Below are 18,346 nucleotides of genomic sequence, written 5' to 3'. Positions count from 1 at the left end.
AGAGAGCAAGTTACGAGATGTTCATTTGACGTCTATAAAGGCTGGTTAAAAACACAATAGAACGGAAACGGATGCAGCCTAAGAGTGAACCTTCTGTAAATGACAGTATAACATTATAAATATGGTTTAAGACATGACAGATTTAATACTAGTTATTTTTCTTAAGTTTTCCTTACGTTCTTATGGCCTCAGGGCCTTACACAAAATGTGTGTTAATTCAGACAGCAACATAGTGTTTACATGTGACAGAATTACAGATATAATCTCTTACGGACTGAAGATAGATAGATAGATAGATGATCTGATGATAAATGATCTGAACATTAAGTGGAAATTAATAGAAAATAATTTAAATTCTGTAGAATTTAAAATTCTAAAATATTCCTAATTTTAAATGGAAATACATGCCACACAATTTCAAATTCTGCACAAATAATAATAATAATAATAGAGAAAAAAATGATAAGAAACTGGTCCCAAATATGTGTGCAGTGATTAGAATTTCTCAATAATATTAATGTTCACAGGTTTAACATAAACATATTTTGTCTTCACAGTGTGATCCTGTAGCTTGTTCGTCTTTTGACAAGATGATTTTGTGCATTAGTATATTGTTGTAGTCACATTTCTCATAACTTAATTGTGCCCCCTCCAGGGTGTGTTCCTGCCCTGCGCCCAGTGATTCCGGGTAGGCTACGGACCCACCGCGACCCTGAACTGGATAAACGGTTACAGAAATGAATGAATAACTTAATTGTTTCTGTAGTGTTTAGCTGCTAAAAAAACCTCCCAAAACACCCCAAAAACCTAGTTCAAACACACATCTTTATCACAACTCGATCCATATTGATTGTCTAAAACATATGAAACCAAGGTGGGAATAGAAGGCTACTTACTAGCCTTTACCAGGTTCTATTCCCACCTTGGTCAGGAACAGCACAAATTATTGGTGTGTGTCCTCGGCCAAGGTTTAATATTGACTTAAAACTGCAACAACCTACGTCTGAAGCGTTTATAAATTGACCATAATTAATAATTAGAATTCACACAATTTATAACTGTATTGTATCTATACAATGTTTCACCTCACATATATATTCCTAAACTTGTTATTGCTATGACTTCTCTGGTGCTGGTTACTGAGGCTCTTACCTCTCCACAGGTGAGTGTGTTTGTCCAGTCGTGTAGAGTGTGTGCTCTGTACAGAAACATACACAGTTGTTTTATCGTCCAGAAGGAGGGGCTTGGGGTGGATGTCCAAACACAGTTAAGAAGTGGTCAAAGATCACACCGGAAACTTCTGGATTCAAATCATGAGGTGGTGAGTCATTAGTGCTGACCAGTTATTTTACCTACCTACGGGCAACGGGACTACGGGCATCATATCTTTATAAAAGCAGAACAAAGATGATATCACAGTCAAAGCTGATTATTAACTGGATTTGACCTGGTAGCTGACGCTGTATAAGAACTAATAGCACAGACAATTTCCACACAAATCTGTACTTTCATGCATTCGTGTCAAGGCCATGTAGTAAACATCTGGAGTCATTTTATATTTATGCAACATAGTGTCAGAAATACAGGTAAACACCAGTGTGTTTTTTGGTATTCAATGGTTGGTACCTACCAGAAGTGGTCCCAGAAAAACAACCAGTGAACCGGCAACAGGAATGTGGGCACCCAAGTCTCCATGATGGGCATGGAATATTTTTCAGTGGTTATCAATATAATTCATTTAGGAAGTATGCCACATTACAGTTTACTTTAAAGGACCTTGGTCTGTATTCTTAAATAATATGCTATAATATATTTGTTCAATTTTCACATTCATTTTACATTCATTCATTCATTCATTCATTCATTATCTGTAAGCGCTTATCCAGTTCAGGGTCACGGTGGGTCCAGAGCCTACCTGGAATCATTGGGCGCACGGCAGGAATACACCCTGGAGGGGGCGCCAGTCCTTCACAGGGCAACACAGACACACATTCACTCACACACTCCATTCATTTTACATTTAAAGAAAATTTTGCATGCATTGTATCAGTTTCTCTTTTCCATGTTGAACATTCACTCCAATAAAAGCTCTCTTAACACACACAGGAAGTGTGAAGACACATTTGGAAACTTCTCTTCCTGCATTACAGTTTATCACTGAATCATGCTGGGAATCAACCCTCTGAACCAATTTTATCATGTTATAATACGATCCCTTCGAAAAAGTAGATGAGTGTAAAACAGATTTTGTAACAGCAATGTATCACAGTTCAAAACTGCAGTCAGGGATTTTACATGCACTACATGTCCAAAAGTTTTCAGACACCCACTGTAGTTGGTGATGAATTAGTGGAGCTCAAAACATCTTTAGTCTGACGTCACCTAATGCTCCTTTTATTTCAGTAAAGTATTATTAGTTGTACAAAGGGATTTTTGTATGACATATCACTGTAATTTAAAATTAAAACATTCCCCCACTCTTCTGTCATTTCATGGTTTCTGTTGCATATATTTATAAATGACAATTTGAATAAAAATACCCCTAACCTAAATATTAAGTATAAAATTCCACTTCATCCTCACCATCTATAAATTGTATAACCCAATCCTACACATTCTTTTGGATACAATATTATCCCCACGAAAAAAATGAATTGATGCACTTGTTTTGAATTTGAATTATGATTTACAATGTTACACACACTCACACAAAGTCTTTAAAATTTATACACCTAATATTCATTCGTTCAACCTTTATCTGTAACCCTTATCCAGTTCAGGGTCACAGTGGCTCCAGAGCCTACCTGGAATCATTGGGCGCAAGGAGGGAACACACCCTGGAGGGGGCGCCTACCAACATGTGTTTTTGGACAGTGGGAGGAAACCTGAGCACCCGGAGGAAACCCACGCAGACACAGGGAGAACACACCACACTCCTCACAGACAGTCACCCAGAGGAAACCCACACAGACACAGGGAGAACACACCACACTCCACACAGACAGTCACCCAGAAGAAACCCACGCAGACACAGGGAGAACACACCACACTCCTCACAGACAGTCACCTGAAGGAAACCCACGCAGATACAGGGAGAACACACCACACTCCTCACAGACAGTCACCCAGAGGAAACCCACGCAGACACAGGGAGAACACACCACACTCCTCACAGACAGTCACCCGGAGGAAACCCACGCAGACACAGGGAGAACACACCACACTCCTCACAGACAGTCACCTGGAGGAAACCCACGCAGACACAGGGAGAACACACCACACTCCTCACAGACAGTCACCCGGAGGAAACCCACGCAGACACAGGGAGAACACACCACACTCCTCACAGACAGTCACCTGGAGGAAACCCACGCAGACACAGGGAGAACACACCACACTCCTCACAGACAGTCACCCGGAGGAAACCCACGCAGACACAGGGAGAACACACCACACTCCTCTCAGACAGTCACCCGGAGCAGGACTCGAACCCACAACCTCCAGGTCCCTGGAGCTGTGTGACTGCGACACCTACCTGCTGCACCACCGTGCCGCCCCTACACCTAATATTATCATGTTAAAATAATTATTTTCATGTGGCTTGGGTTACGTTCACAAAAAACGTTTAGAAAAATACAGAAAAAATAACAATCTTTTGTAGACACTGGGAAAATGTGACGCTTACCTGCCATCCATGTTTAAGGTTCCTAATTTCAGTTTAAAGCTCTACTTTGTAAGAAGACAAAGAATGAGAGTTTTTTTTTTGTGGTTTATTTGGTTTGTCTATATATTCATTTGGAAATCATTTGTGTTTGTCTGTCTCTTTGGGTTTGCTGCAAATTCAGTTGAGTTTGTGTATAAACATTTTTTGACATTCTCGACTCATGGCATCGAAGTTGAAAGCAGTCCAACATTAAGTCTTTGAACAGTGACTCAGAAACAGACCCAAGACATTTTTCATCCGTAGGTTTGTCACACCCAGCTTTATCTGGAACATTACTGTCATTTCTGTGTACAGTTCAGAGTAAACTAATAGAAGCTAATTATGTGACAGGAAATACAATGTAACGCAGACACAAAGTACACAGACATTTACAGTGTAAATAAGCACAAATAAATACCTTCGTTTAAAGCATATCTGTTGATACACTGTTTTCCACTACACATTTTCTTGAGGAATTCTATCGCAATCAGAAAACAAATCTGGCACTATGACACACATTAAAACTGGGCAAAGACAAACAGGGATTAAAAACAACAAACAAAAGTTACACACAAAACTTTACTGCAATACTACAGTGTTTTAACTTTATCTACTGCATCTAGGGCATACAGTTCAATACCATGGATGGTTATTTCCCTTATTTATAAAAGAACAGAAAATGTAGTCCTTTGTAATACACAAAGCTGAACATCTGCCCATTGACTTCTATTTGGTAGTTTTCCTTTCTAAAGCAAGCACATTTTAAGTTCTCTTACTAAGCACTGAATAACACCTTAAAATGACTGTAGATACTAACTGACATTATGTGTGTATACAGATTAATTTCAAAACACTGAAGTATTCCTTTAACCCACCATAGTCCTGGAAGAACTATGTTTCCCGAATATAGCTGAAATGACAATAAAGCCTCTTAAACTGAATCTGAACTTAACAGACTCCCCAAAACAAACATTTAAAAAAAGTTACTGACACAGTAATTTTCCAGTGACATTGTTCTTGTTTTTTATACGATGTACACAGGTCTGCCTCGGTGTTACCACACAAGACTGAACCAAATCCGGCAGCATTCAAATGGAGCTGAAGATCAAACTATAAATACTAATAAAGCTACATTAATAAGTTAATGAATTGGACATTTTCTTTCTGAATGATATGTGCTAAAAAAAAAAAAAAAGCCCTTTATGGATGGCACAGTGTAGAACTTGACCCATGGTTGAAAAATATGGCAATGACACTCAGTGAACTTTTCATAGCAGCATACTGTGGTCAAGTATATACAGGCTACACACAAGGGAAATATAAAAGATTTCTCCAGCCGCAGTAGCTTTTCAGGCTTTCCTTATCCAGTATTTCTGGCTGAGCACAGTTAATCAAGCTGACGTACAGTGAAACAGTCAGTAGTTACATTCAGTGTCCACCAGGTGGAGGAACAGTGTTGAGAAAAGCATAATCATAGGAGACGGCCCAAAATGTGGGAAATGTCTGAAATCTGGAAAGTGAAACAGTCACTAAAGATTATAAAGTGGTCTGATATAATCAGTGTTTGTGGTGGATTCATAACAAAAACTTTTTTAAAATGAAATCTCCATTCAGTTTATCTTTGGCCTTTAAAGGTGATAACAAACATGGACCCTGTTCAGTGAACAGTATTTTTCAGTTTCTTGTTCTCAGTAACTGGCTGATTAATAGTGAATGTAAAAGCAGATGGCAATGCTTTTGGTCGATTTCCCCCCTCATAATTTCCCTTTTTAAAACTTTTTACCTTTTGTACTTAATGTTTCAAAAGTACATGTTTTAAATGGGGCTTTTGTTTTGCAGACTAGCATATTGTATGCTAGTCTGCTGCTGCACTTAATATTTGCTAAGCTAACGCTATACACGGCTAGAGTCATAAAAAAGGCAATGCAAAATGGTTTCATTTTAAACCTGAGGTTTAAGCCAGACAAGGGGAATATGCTTTACATGCTTAGACAATCTTTTGTGATACAAAGCTTGCTTGGTTGTTTAGTGAGCTGACTGAGGCTAACAAAGCTAAGTGCTGCATTCATTCCTAAATGAAACCTTGCTGCTCATTGATTGCTCCTTATATTTAAAGCTTAGTTTAAAACAGCAACTTCTAGAAGTTTTGGCCACATGTTTGAATCTGAGTGATCTGGGCTTAGAATCAAAACAGTTTTGAAAAAAGGGTATTTGTGTTGAATGTGGTTTGAGAGAACAGGACATGACATTAATACAGGAGATAAAATGTTTTTTTCTTTCTTTTGGAGAATATGTGCATCATTATAAAACCAACTGGTGTGATGAGTTAACTTTGAGTGTGCATTTTGCTTGTGTGTGTGTGTGTGTACAGCACAACCATTCAAAGGTCTGGTGCCACTAACGACACTAAATATTATTTTATTAATTTTATGCAATATCGTTATACATTTGGGGGAAATCGTTATTAAATGATAAATCATGTACAGCAATTAACTATTTACAATAGTTAAAAAAATGGGAGGGAAAAAAGTGTAAGAACCTCTTCAGTGAAAACGAAGTGTTTCAAGTGTATTAATATGTTAATATGGCTGAGTGTTTCTGGCTTTAACTCTGCAGTCAGAATGCAGAATACATTCTTAACACAGGTGCAGATCCAAGGTTATTTTGGCACAAACCTAAGAAACCAATCCTGTGGGAGTATGTGTCTATCAAAGAAAGAGGTGGGATGGTTTGCATTTTCAAAATCTGCCTGCTGAATTAAGTCGAGCCATATTTTAGGCATTTATTTTTTCTTTGAAATAACTGCCATATATGTCTTAATGATGAACAGAGATGAGTTTGCATGGGTTTAATTAATGACTGGAGGGGGGCTAATTTATTTCTCAGGATTTCATCTCCTGAGGCACTTTGGGCATTGAGGCAAAATGAGGCACTGTAGATTTTTTTAAAGAACCTCTTTCTTCAAGTTTTACATATTTCTCATTTTTTCCTCATGTTCCCATACGACTTTTTATTAATTATATGTTACCTGTGAACTTGTAGGGATCTAGTTAAGAATATAACACAATATAATTGTGAAAAACATTGACTTTTGAACGTTACACTATACATGTGATTACTAGTGAGTGGTCCAGTAACAGTGAGTGTGACCATGCATTGGCCTGTGCTTGCCTGCACATCGGTTATGCGTGTGTTGTGTACGTCGTCATTAACAGGAGCAGCCACTCTGCCCGGCAGGGGGTGTGTCCTGTAGGCTGGTGCTTTTGTGATTGGTCAGTTGGCTGAGATCTCCGTCCATGCTCTCATTCATTTTGTCACAGATGACGTCCACAAGCCGCTCAAACACCTGCTTCACGTTGATGTTGTCTTTAGCACTCGCCTCAAAGAACTGAAAACCTGGAGAAATTATCACAAAATCACTGAACAAAGGCATGAAGTTAACACAGTCCCCATTAGTGGGGTACCCTGCTACTAAATAATATGATGTTTATAATATTTGTATGGAATTCATTTACAGTACAATCATAGGCAAATGTTTAAATGTTAACAAAAACGTTCTCTACACCCATTAAAATTATAATACGTTTAAACCAGTGAAAGATGTTTTTGTTTTTCTGCAGACAGTGTGTTAACCCCTCAATCAACATAAAACAACAGAACATGTTGTTTGAACAGGACTGACCTAACTTTTGCATATGTCTGCCACATAATAATTATATTATTACATTAGGCTCCAAGTTCTGACTGTAAAATGCCACAGATCAATGGTAGAGGTTATGAACCATTCTTGATGAATAACCTATTAGTAATGAGGTGAATGTTGGTACCAACACTCATCTTATTACCATTTTATTTGTCTAGCATGGATCATAACCTCTCCTTTGCCTGCATGCCCAATATGGCTCTGCAATGCAGTGACGTAAAAATAAAAAGAGAGACAGATAGAGAGATATTGGAAGAAGGAATGTGTGGGAGATGAAACCGAATGCAACCTTTGGCAAGGCACTGCTGTTAATTTAAGTTTTTAAGATGTAAGCTCATTTTAAGCCAATTTTTATAATTTGGCTTATCAAAATTGGACACAAAATGTTGCTGATGCAAAGCAAACCAGTACATCCTTCTGTGAGGGAGTATGTGAGAAATAGCAGCCCTTGTGCTGCAATTCCTAACTGAGATTGAATGAGTATGTACAGGGTGGGCCATTTATATGGATACACCTTAATAAAATGGGAATGGTTGGTGATATTAACTTCCTGTTTGTGGTACATTAGTATATGGGAGGGGGGAGACTTTTCAAGATGGGTGGTGACCATGGTGGCCATTTTGACGTCAGCCATTTTGGATCCAACTTTTGGATATAAGTTTGATGTGTCACATTACCCTCTTCCCATTGAAAAAAAAACAAAAGTTGGATCCAAAATGGCTGAATTCAAAATGGCCGCCATGGTCACCACCCATCTTGAAAAGTAACCATTCCCATTTTATTAAGGTGTATCCATATAAATGGCCCACCCTGTATATATGTTCCATTCATTTTGTATGTATGTATGCATGAACTTGTATGCATGTATGTGTGTTTGTGTAATAAACTCACCTAACTCATTAGCTAGTCTCTGTCCATCTTCCGTGGCCACCAGTCTGTCATCCTCCAAATCACACTTATTCCCAACAAGAATCACCTGAGCATTGTCCCATGAGTATGTTTTGATCTGAGTTGCCCTAACACACACACAGAGCTGTGATCAAGGAGTGTTGTAAGACACTGACAAAAAGTAGAGTAAAACCCTTTTGACTGTGGTAACATTGATGTCACAAATACTCTTATAGCTTTTCCGAAAAGGCAATAAAATATAACATAATAAAAGTGTGACAATTTAGCCATTCAGTGTAGTTAACAGTAGTCTATGTCTGACAAGCTACATATAATGTTGAAAATCTATAATGTTAAGATTACAGTGGTATTTAAATTTCGTTAATATAATATTCTATTGATATATGTTGTCCTGCATTGAATGAGGCTCAAATATTAAAATAATATTTACTAATAACAAGCAGAAAGTCATGAAGAGACTCACCAGTCTTGCACAGCGTAGAACGACTCCTGGTTGGTGATGTCGTACATTAGCAGAAAGCCCATGGCACCTCTGTAGTAGGCTGTAGTGATGGTGCGATATCTCTCCTGACCTGCAGTATCCTACAGAAGACAAAACCATGCTCAAATCGAGTAGACATTAGACACTAAAATATAGCTCATAAGGCCACACTGGTTGATTTGGTTAGAAAGAAGGCTTGGAAAATGACTTTGTACTAGAAGAATACAAAACCAATCTGTAGAAATCTGTAGAGAATTGAAGACTAATCAATATGAAATCTTACTATTCAAAACACAGCCCCAGCTCCCTGGACTTTTAAACTTCAAAATGTGTAAATGTGGGAACCCAAACACAAAATCCTGAGAGACAACCATCAAACACCCCCATATGTGGTACCAACCACCTTTGCTCGACACTGGAAACCCTTGTTCAACCAGCTGAGTGCATTCAGTTCATATACCACCAACGGAGATTTGATGGTTGTCATTGGGATTGTGCGTTCAGGTTCAGTAGGGTGCAAAGCATTCCCTTGTTTAAGGGCAAACACTATTCTTCTCAGTTGGCGTTTCCCCTCCTCAGAACTTCCTACATTTCTAGCTTTAGAAGAGTTTCAGGAGCTCCTCTGAGACTAAGGGCTGGGTCTGTGTTAGCACAAACAGTTCAATGAGACTTTCTTTATGGCATAAGAACATAAGACGTTGGCGATATTCTTGATACTAATTGAAAACTTGCAAGATTCTCCATGAGCCATTACCAGACTATAGTATTTAATGACTGGATGATACAATGACAAAGTCATATGCTAATACATGTTATCAATGCCACATGGTAAATGAATGAATCTGCTAACTGGCAACAACAGTACATGTTAGTTAAGATCAATTTATAACTACAGCCTACACACTTGTGCCACCAGTTATTCTTTAGTCATGTGTGTTTGCTCTTTCTTCATGTTTACTGCCCTCTTTATCAACAACATGAAAGTGATCACATGATTTTCAGATCAAACAGGATGACTACCGTTGTCGTGTACCGATACTGATTTTATCCTGCGTAGAGCGCTGAGAGATTTGGCTGAGAGAGCAACTTTTTAGCTTAATGCACAAAGCACTAACAGCAACTGCAGTGTAAACAGAACGTAGAAAGCCAGCTCTGAGGGCAGTGCGCTCGCTACGCAACCATTTGTCTTGGTTGGTTTCTGTGACACTGCAAAGTCTTCATTTTACACAGAATCGTGGGTGTGCGTGTGCATTTAAAAAAGGTCTAATGGAGGGGCTACAGGCACAAAGGCATCCACTTCTTTCAGCGGAGATAAGCTCTAACAGCTGCCCATTACAAACACACACATACACACTAATGACTAGCAGCCTGAAGAAAGGCCACTGTTTGCTCTTAGCCCACATCCAATACTGTGCAGAAGTCAGATACCACCATCACATGAGCAGCAAAGCTTTCATCCCTCAGATGGGAGAAAACCAAGCCCCACTCTTTCCTCTTGCTTCAGATATGGAAAGCCAACAACAAAAAAATGTACAGGTATTTCCATCTATCCTTCAACTCTGAGATAAAAACACAGTGACTGTGAAAACTGTCTGTGAGGACCCTTTTAGATCCAGTAATCCAGGTTTAAGTAGATCCCATCACCACTTTGAACACCGTGGACACTACATGCAGAGCCTTTAATAGTTTTAAATCCAACCACTGACCTGAGACAGAATGTAAGTGTATGAAAGACTTTAATGGATTCTATTATTTATTTAGGAGTAATAAAATATGCAATGCAGTAATCTCACAAACTGCCAACTCATTGTTGTGGATTTGTATAAAAGGCACATTCGTTCTATTTAAAGATTTATTTGGCTGGCCATGTTTAAGGAGCTCAAAATCTGAATCGAAATTATATTTAAAGACCAAGAGTAAACTATTGAGAAATGCCTTATCATTAGTGAGTGCTTCTCTTTATTCCCATTGGACATAATGTAATGTGTAATGTGTAAAGTGCAATGTTTACTCTCTCCCATAATGCTGCGCTGAGTCAGTGCTAAGCCAAACTCAATTCTTTGCTCATTTTCAGTGTCTCCTCCCTTAAGCAAACTAGCATGCTCTCTCTCTCTCTCTCTCTCTGTCTCTCTCTCTCTCTCTCTCTCTCTCTCTCTCTCCCACACACACACATTGCATTTTACATGTCAGTATTACACATGTACTGTGAGTAGGCAGGGAGAACACCCCCCCACTGCTCTCCAGACACACACATCCACTCCCCTGAGAGCAGTGGATTATATTAAGTGCAAGCACACTTAAGCTTATCATTAAGCAACTGTAGAAAGACACTCAGTCAGGGAAGACCAAGCCTTGTACAAGTCTCTGAATCCTCAACGCCCTCGAAACACACCTCCAAAGCACACTGCACGACATGGTCAAGCACTCACTACAGGGCACTTTATAAAAGACTGAGAACACAGCTAGCATTGCTAATAATGGATGAAAGCAGCTAGCAAATGTGTAATTAATAACAGGAAGGAAATGAAGGCCTCATACACATTCTTTCTTGTATTAAATCTAAAAATGACTGGCTCAAAACTACATTTAAACTTACAACATTTAAACAAAAACAATACCAATGTGACACAGGTCTGGGTGCCTGTGTTTAACAAGAAATATATATACAGGGGTTGGACAATGAAACTGAAACACCTGTCATTGTAGTGTGGGAGGTTTCATGGCTAAATTGGAGCAGCCTGGTGGCCAGTCTTCATTAACTGCACATTGCACCAGTAAGACCACGTGCATCCAATGGTTCAAACATTGTGTCCTGAAGGTGGTGCCGTGTATCAGGACGACAATGCACCAATACACACAGCAAGACTGGTGAAAGATTGGTTTGATGAACGTGAAAGTGAAGTTGAACATCTCCCATGGCCTGCACAGTCACCAGATCTAAATATTATTGAGACACTTTGGGGTGTTTTGGAGGAGCGAGTCAGGAAACGTTTTCCTCCACCAGAATCACGTAGAGACCTGGCCACTATCCTGCAAGAAGAATGGCTTAAAATCCCTCTGACCACTGTGCAGGACTTGTACATGTCATTCCCAAGACGAATTGACGCTGTATTGGCCGCAAAAGGAGGCCCTACCCCATACTAATAAATTATTGTGGTCTAAAACCAGGTTTCAGTTTCATTGTCCAACCCCTGTATATACTCAAGGTTTCACTAGAGTACAGACCAAATCTCTCTTCCTCACTTCCTCAATACTTCTACGCAGTCTTTATGTTTATCTATGAGCAAAGTAACAGTAACTGAAGGGTAGAACAGTGTGCCATATGGTAGGACACATCAGTTCCAGATGATCTGACCACTCCAGCAGAGCCAGCTGCTGTCCAGGGTACCATTTTGTTCAGTCAAGTTGGAGAAAGCATAGCAGATGGACTCAAGCTAGATCCTCATCGATAATTTTAGCCCCACTGCATCACACCAGATACAAGAAGTAGAATCAAATATATATGTCCACATCTCTCTTTCTGTCTCATGTAAACAGAAAAGGACTAGTTTTAATATTCACGTATCTATTATTACGCTGATTTTCAGTTTTCAGCGGAAAGGGACAATAAGGAAGGCTCTGAAGGATGTTGAATACTCTCTACCCAACACTTATATAATAATCCCCTCCCTCTGGACTTACACTGCTCCTTCTATTTCCATTTTCGTATTGTTTATGTTACTGATCCTGCACACATACACACACACACACTGTTGTAGCAGATGATTTCTCCAGACCAGAAAACAAGACCCTGCAGCTCTGATTTAAAGCAATAAGCAGTAAGTATTTTCACTGCAGCAAGGCTATGGACATCCACAGATCTATATTCTATTTGTTGTTAGGGCTGTCACAGATATTTAAAAAAATATCTTACAGTACTTAAGTTACAGTACTCATTGCCTCTTTCATATGTCTGTGTCTTTGTAAATATAAAGCATTCTGGAATCTGTGAAATGCTTTGTATAATATATTATTGATCATTCAAGATAATATGTAGATGCACTGATTATAAATAGAGCCAATAATGGGGCTGTGTTTATAGCAAAAGTTCACCATGTCCCTCCATCTCTCTCCTCAACAAAAAAACATGAGCGTGTCTAATTCATTCTTTAATACACTTTCAAACAAGCAGATGTCACAGCAGTTCCCTAAATCAATATGCACTTTTCATCTCAAACAAACCATCACCATTTGGCGTCTGGTTAGTCTGGTTCTCTCCCCTCTACTGCACTTCCAGTTTTGTAGATGATATTCCTGGATAAGCTGAATCACACAACTTTAAAAGAGATCACTTCAAATGGAAGTGTGTTATTTTTTTTATGTGTCCGGACTGAGCTAGGATAATGTATGGGCTCATGAGAGTGAGTAAGTCATTAAGGACCAGAGGAGACTGTGCCAGTATAGTCTGCACTTCCATGCCAGTGCTCCATTAGGGAACAAATTAATTGTGACTCATTTCCTTAATAGCATCTCAGTGAAATCAGATTGACCCCAACTCTGGTAAGAAAGAGCAACACAGCAATACAGTCACACAGCAATACAGTAGGGCTGAAGTTATATGGATAAAAATACTATCATTGTGATTAAGTTGTAAACTCACTGGTGAATGAACATTGTGAACTGGTTAGAGACAGCCCTGTATCTTTCTGACTATATCTGATTATGCACAAAAACATTCCACAGAAATATCTGTTTTTTGAATAAGATACAGGGGTTGGACAATGAAACTGAAACCTGGTTTTAGACCACAATCATTTATTAGTGTGGTGTAGGGCCTCCTTTTGCGGCAAGTACAGAGTCAGTTCGTCTTGGGAATGACATATACAAGTCCTGCACAGTGGTCAGAGGGATTTTAAGCCATTCTTCTTGCAGGATAGTGGCCAGGTCTCTACGTGATGTTGGTGGAGGAAAACGTTTCCTGACTCGCTCCTCCAAAACACCCCAAAGTGTCTCAATAATATTTAGATCTGGTGACTGTGCAGGCCATGGGAGATGTTCAACTTCACTTTCATGTTCATCAAACCAATCTTTCACCAGTCTTGCTGTTTGTATTGGTGCATTGTCATCCTGATACACGGCACCGCCTTCAGGACACAATGTTTGAACCATTGGATGCACGTGGTCTTACTGGTGCAATGTGCAATTAATGAAGATTGGCCACCAGGCTGGTCCAATTTAGTCATGAAACCTCCCACACTAAAATGACAGGTGTTTCAGTTTCATTGTCCAACCCCTGTACATCTATCATTTCTGCTCACCCAGATCTGGAGTTTGACACGCTTCTCCTTTCGGTAGACGGTTTTGACTTTGAAGTCGATGCCCACAGTGCTGACGAATGCTGAGGTGAAGGAGTCGTCTGCGTATCGGAACAGAAAGCTGGTCTTCCCCACACTGCTGTTGCCGATGATGAGAAGTTTAAACATGTAGTCGAAGTTCTGATCTGCCGCATCCTTCTGAGCCTGTGTCTGCTGCCGGTGGTCATTCACTGATGCCATCTGCAAATAAATCAAAGGGTAAGGGAACAGAGGAACGTGACATGTCCACAATTTACACAGGAATGTCCAGACAGAATTCAGGACTCTGATGGTGATGGCTGCCATTGTTTTAAGCTCTGTGGTGTAATTTCGTGTATTTTTTATAGATAGCAGTATGAGATAAATTCAGAAAACAAACAAAGCAAGTGGATACAATTTACAATGTGACACAGTTTGGTACAATGTTATGACATGATGTAGCTCTGCACGCTAATTTCCGTAGAGCAAACTTCCTTTATTTCATCCTCTTAGCTCCAAGGCAGAAGCCTGCCAGGTCTTGACTGATAGACTGTGTTTGGAGAGTAGGGGAAAGTTATAAACTTGATTTATGGCCATCTCTTTCAATAAAGGCCTTCCTGAGCTGAGGTGGGGGTGTTTAAACCGGGAAACACTGCTATGTGTAGAACAGAGAGGGAGACACCAGGACTAGCCTGAGTGGCATAACACTAACACCGCTGTGGGGACACTACAGGCCCATATATGTCCCTCTCACCTCTCTTTGCTTTTGTCATGTCATCCTTTCCATTCCTCTTCCTCCCTCTCTTTGACTTTCACTTTATCTCCCTTCCTTCCACTGTTATCTCTCTTTCTCTCTCACTCCATCTATGTCATTCTCTTTCTCCCCCAGCAGTCTCTCTCTCTCTCTCTCTCTCTCTCTCTCTCTCAGATCTGTAAATCAGAGACGCTGAGTGAAGCCTTTTCCCTGATTAGGGCTGGTTTCCGTGGAGACAAGCTCAGCACAACGCATCCAGAACCATAAAAACAGAAGCCAGAGCATTGTCAGCAAACACACGCCCTCCTCCTCCTCCTCTCCCTCTCTCTCTCTCTCTCTCTCTCACACACACACACACTTTCTCAAGCTTATCATAAGAAAGACCTGTCTCACTGCTCACTGATCAAAATCACAATCAGTTAATGAGTTTTAATCAGTACCAAAGAGTCCAGACTATCATTGAATGTGTATGAAATTGCTCTGATTCTGAGACAAAACAATGCAACCAACTTCACAGACTAAACATTTCAGAAATATAGATATAGTTCAGAAATATAAATATGTATATATTTCTTTTTCCTGATGCTGATAAATGAACAACACACATTTAAAAGGTGCTTTGTCTGGAAATCTTCTGAATCTATAATAATAATAATAATAATAATAATAATAATAGTAGGCAGGAGCTAGTGAAAAATACATTTTATTTTACTTTAGTCCTTGAGCTCTTACCACCCAACTTCCACAGCGACTTCCACCACTCCTGATGACTGACTTAGCAGGATGTGACACGCCTCACACACTCTTTCACTAGGAGCACAGTCATGAAACAGTCGGACTGGTATTTCACTTGAATGCCTGTGCATGAAGTAATGAATCAGTTCTTATTACACATTCATGTGAGGAGCTGCAGAAAGGGCACCTACCAAAAGGTCTTTCCATGTGATGCCCTGAGTGTGTGTGTGTGTGTGTTTCTGCCTTGTGCCCAGTGGTTCCAAATGGGCTATGGACCCACCACAACCCTGATTCTGTTGTAAATTGCTACAAATTGTATTTGAAAATATATGTATGTTTTATAGATTTTTTATGTTTTATGTGTTTAGTGAGAAACAGTTGGGCCCTTGATGAATGGGAAAGGTTGGGGACCATCTACACACCCAACAACACGTTGTTATTTCATATTACAGAAATCCTGCTTAGTGAAGAGCAGCAAAACATTCAGTCTGTTAGACTTTTACCACTTCACACATGAGGAGGGCAAATACTCCAGCATCAGTGCACACCTGAACAGCTCACTTTAGAGTCTCTGTCATTCAGGAGCACTGGCAAATATCATTTTCTTTTCTTATTCTGCTGAATTCCAACTAACTGCATTAGTACCAAAAGCTCTGTTAAAACCTGGCAGTAGCTAGAAATGTATAGACACATTGCACAAGTGCCCACACCCTGTGAGGGATCAAATATAAACGACTGGAACACCACAAGCCTTGCCAAGTAAAAACGCCCTTGAGCTGCAGTATTACTCAGTCTGTACACTTTGCCGTTGGACATATATCCGTGTGTATGTTATCAATATGAGCTCTATAAGGCAGTTTAAACTTAGTAACCGAGACTCAACAGGCTATACAGTAGAGACAGGAGTACGGTCTGCTTCCATATGGCCACCTGCCACCTGGTTACCGCTACACTTCAGAGGACTATCCCTTTAATTCACACCACAAAACAACACTCCATATTAAATACTAACCTTCTCCAGACGTTTTGCTCCCAAATATTCGCAAAAAGGACGTCTTTTGTTCCTTTCCGCCCCTCACTCCTTTCGGCGTCCCTCTTATGATGATTAAATAATAAAAACCTACTCAAAACTTAAGCACGGAGCATTTAAACAGCAGACACCGCTATAAAACGGCTGTTTTTCCCTTCAATTCTCTGCTGTTTCTACCTCCTCTCCCGAGCTGCACCTTCCTCGATACGCGCTGGAAAACAATGGGCGGGGCTACGCCGTTGGCTCCTCCTCTACGGTGACGCAGCAGGCAACAAGGCATCCACAAGTTTGTCAACACATCCTTCTGCGTTTATTTTGAAGAATTAAATCTTTGCTGCAGAAACCAATGCTCTCTTTGAGGAAAGGCTTTACACAAGACTGTAAACATTGCAGTGAGATTTTGATGGCTGTCACAAGAGCATTAGTGAGATTGGATGAATAGTTCTTTCACTCAAGAAGGTGTATTTGAAGCAGGATTGGTCATTTTAGCCAGAATACCTAAGCTCAGTTCAAACTTGTCCTGTAGGGATGGAGCTGAGAATGATCGCCATTAAAAAGTCATTAAGTATGGGCTTTTAGTTACCTGGGTAAATGAGATAATTACCGTCTGCTTTTTTTTTTTTTTAATACGCCCAGAACTTAAAGGCTAAGCACCACTTAATGGACCTCCATGAATATTTCACATTATTGTAGTTACTGACATATATAAGTATGAATTAAAATGAAAATAACATGCTTAATTTGCTTTAAAACGGACTATTTTATTAAATTGACGGAAAAACCCGAGCTCCCTACGGAAATTCTTGAACGCAACTGTGACGTCACTGGTGGACAGCAGCCGAACAACGCCGCGGTAAAACACCGTTATGACTGACTGTTATGACAGTATCTAGCTAAATAACCAACATTATTCATGACAATAGCCTAGCAATAAGCTAAACTCAAATTTAGAGGTACCGTTATTCTTGTATATACAGGTCTTTTAAACCTTATTCCTTGAATTAATAAGAAATAACATGTTTTCTGACTATCAATAAAGTTTGAATCTTTCATGTAGCTGGTGCTTAGCCTTTAAGCCCAGAGCTGGCTAAGCTAAGTGCTACAGATCAACGCTGAAGTGCTCAATACTCCAGCTGACACTGGACATACCTGGACAGCCTATTGACTTATTTAGCAATACCTTTCTTTGGTTATGTTAAAATATGAGAAACTGAATGTAGCTATGTCCCACGACTGCTTGATAAGAATGACGATAAAGCTAGGATAAAACTTGTGTCTCCACCCAGCATGTAGCTGTGCCTAAAAACTACAAAACAGCAATGTCTCCTCCCAGATCAGCTAAACAGCTTTTTGGTAGAATGCCATCTACATGTCTGATAGATTGATGCACTCATATTTGCAGAGAGCAGCAGAGTAAGCAAGTCTGCTGCATTAGGCTGTCTGCATTCGACACTGTAACAGTCACTCCATTAAAGGGCTACAATGATATGTTAAACCAGCTGCATAGGTCTAGGCTTATATTTAGTTAAATAATAATTAATAAAGCTAGGTAGTGTCACTGTCATACAGCTCTGGGGTTGTGGGTTCGAGTCCAGGAACAGTTCAATATTGTGTATATAGTATAGTGTACATTAATATTTGTAAATACAAGTTAAGGTGTGCTTAAGTATTATGTAGTGCTTGTTTTTTTTAATACTGTGAGGGAATTTACATTTATGT

General features: G+C 39.6%; 1 protein-coding gene across 1 annotated transcript; it reads right to left on the bottom strand.

Moving 5' to 3' along the window:
• Positions 1–3,774: 3,774 nt before the first annotated feature.
• On the bottom strand, positions 3,775–16,825 carry rab3da (RAB3D, member RAS oncogene family, a). Its single transcript, XM_066661230.1, has 5 exons — positions 16,610–16,825; positions 14,094–14,330; positions 8,779–8,897; positions 8,298–8,422; positions 3,775–7,099 (listed from the first exon to the last, which is right to left on the bottom strand). Exons 2-5 carry the CDS (start codon positions 14,328–14,330, stop codon positions 6,912–6,914), a joined length of 669 nt encoding a protein of 222 aa, XP_066517327.1. The 5' UTR covers positions 16,610–16,825; the 3' UTR covers positions 3,775–6,911.
• Positions 16,826–18,346: the final 1,521 nt, after the last annotated feature.

This window comes from Hoplias malabaricus, chromosome 2 (genome assembly GCF_029633855.1).
Source record: "Hoplias malabaricus isolate fHopMal1 chromosome 2, fHopMal1.hap1, whole genome shotgun sequence".
Taxonomy (NCBI): Eukaryota; Metazoa; Chordata; class Actinopteri; order Characiformes; family Erythrinidae; genus Hoplias; species Hoplias malabaricus.
This window is presented reverse-complemented; position numbering and strand designations above follow the sequence as displayed.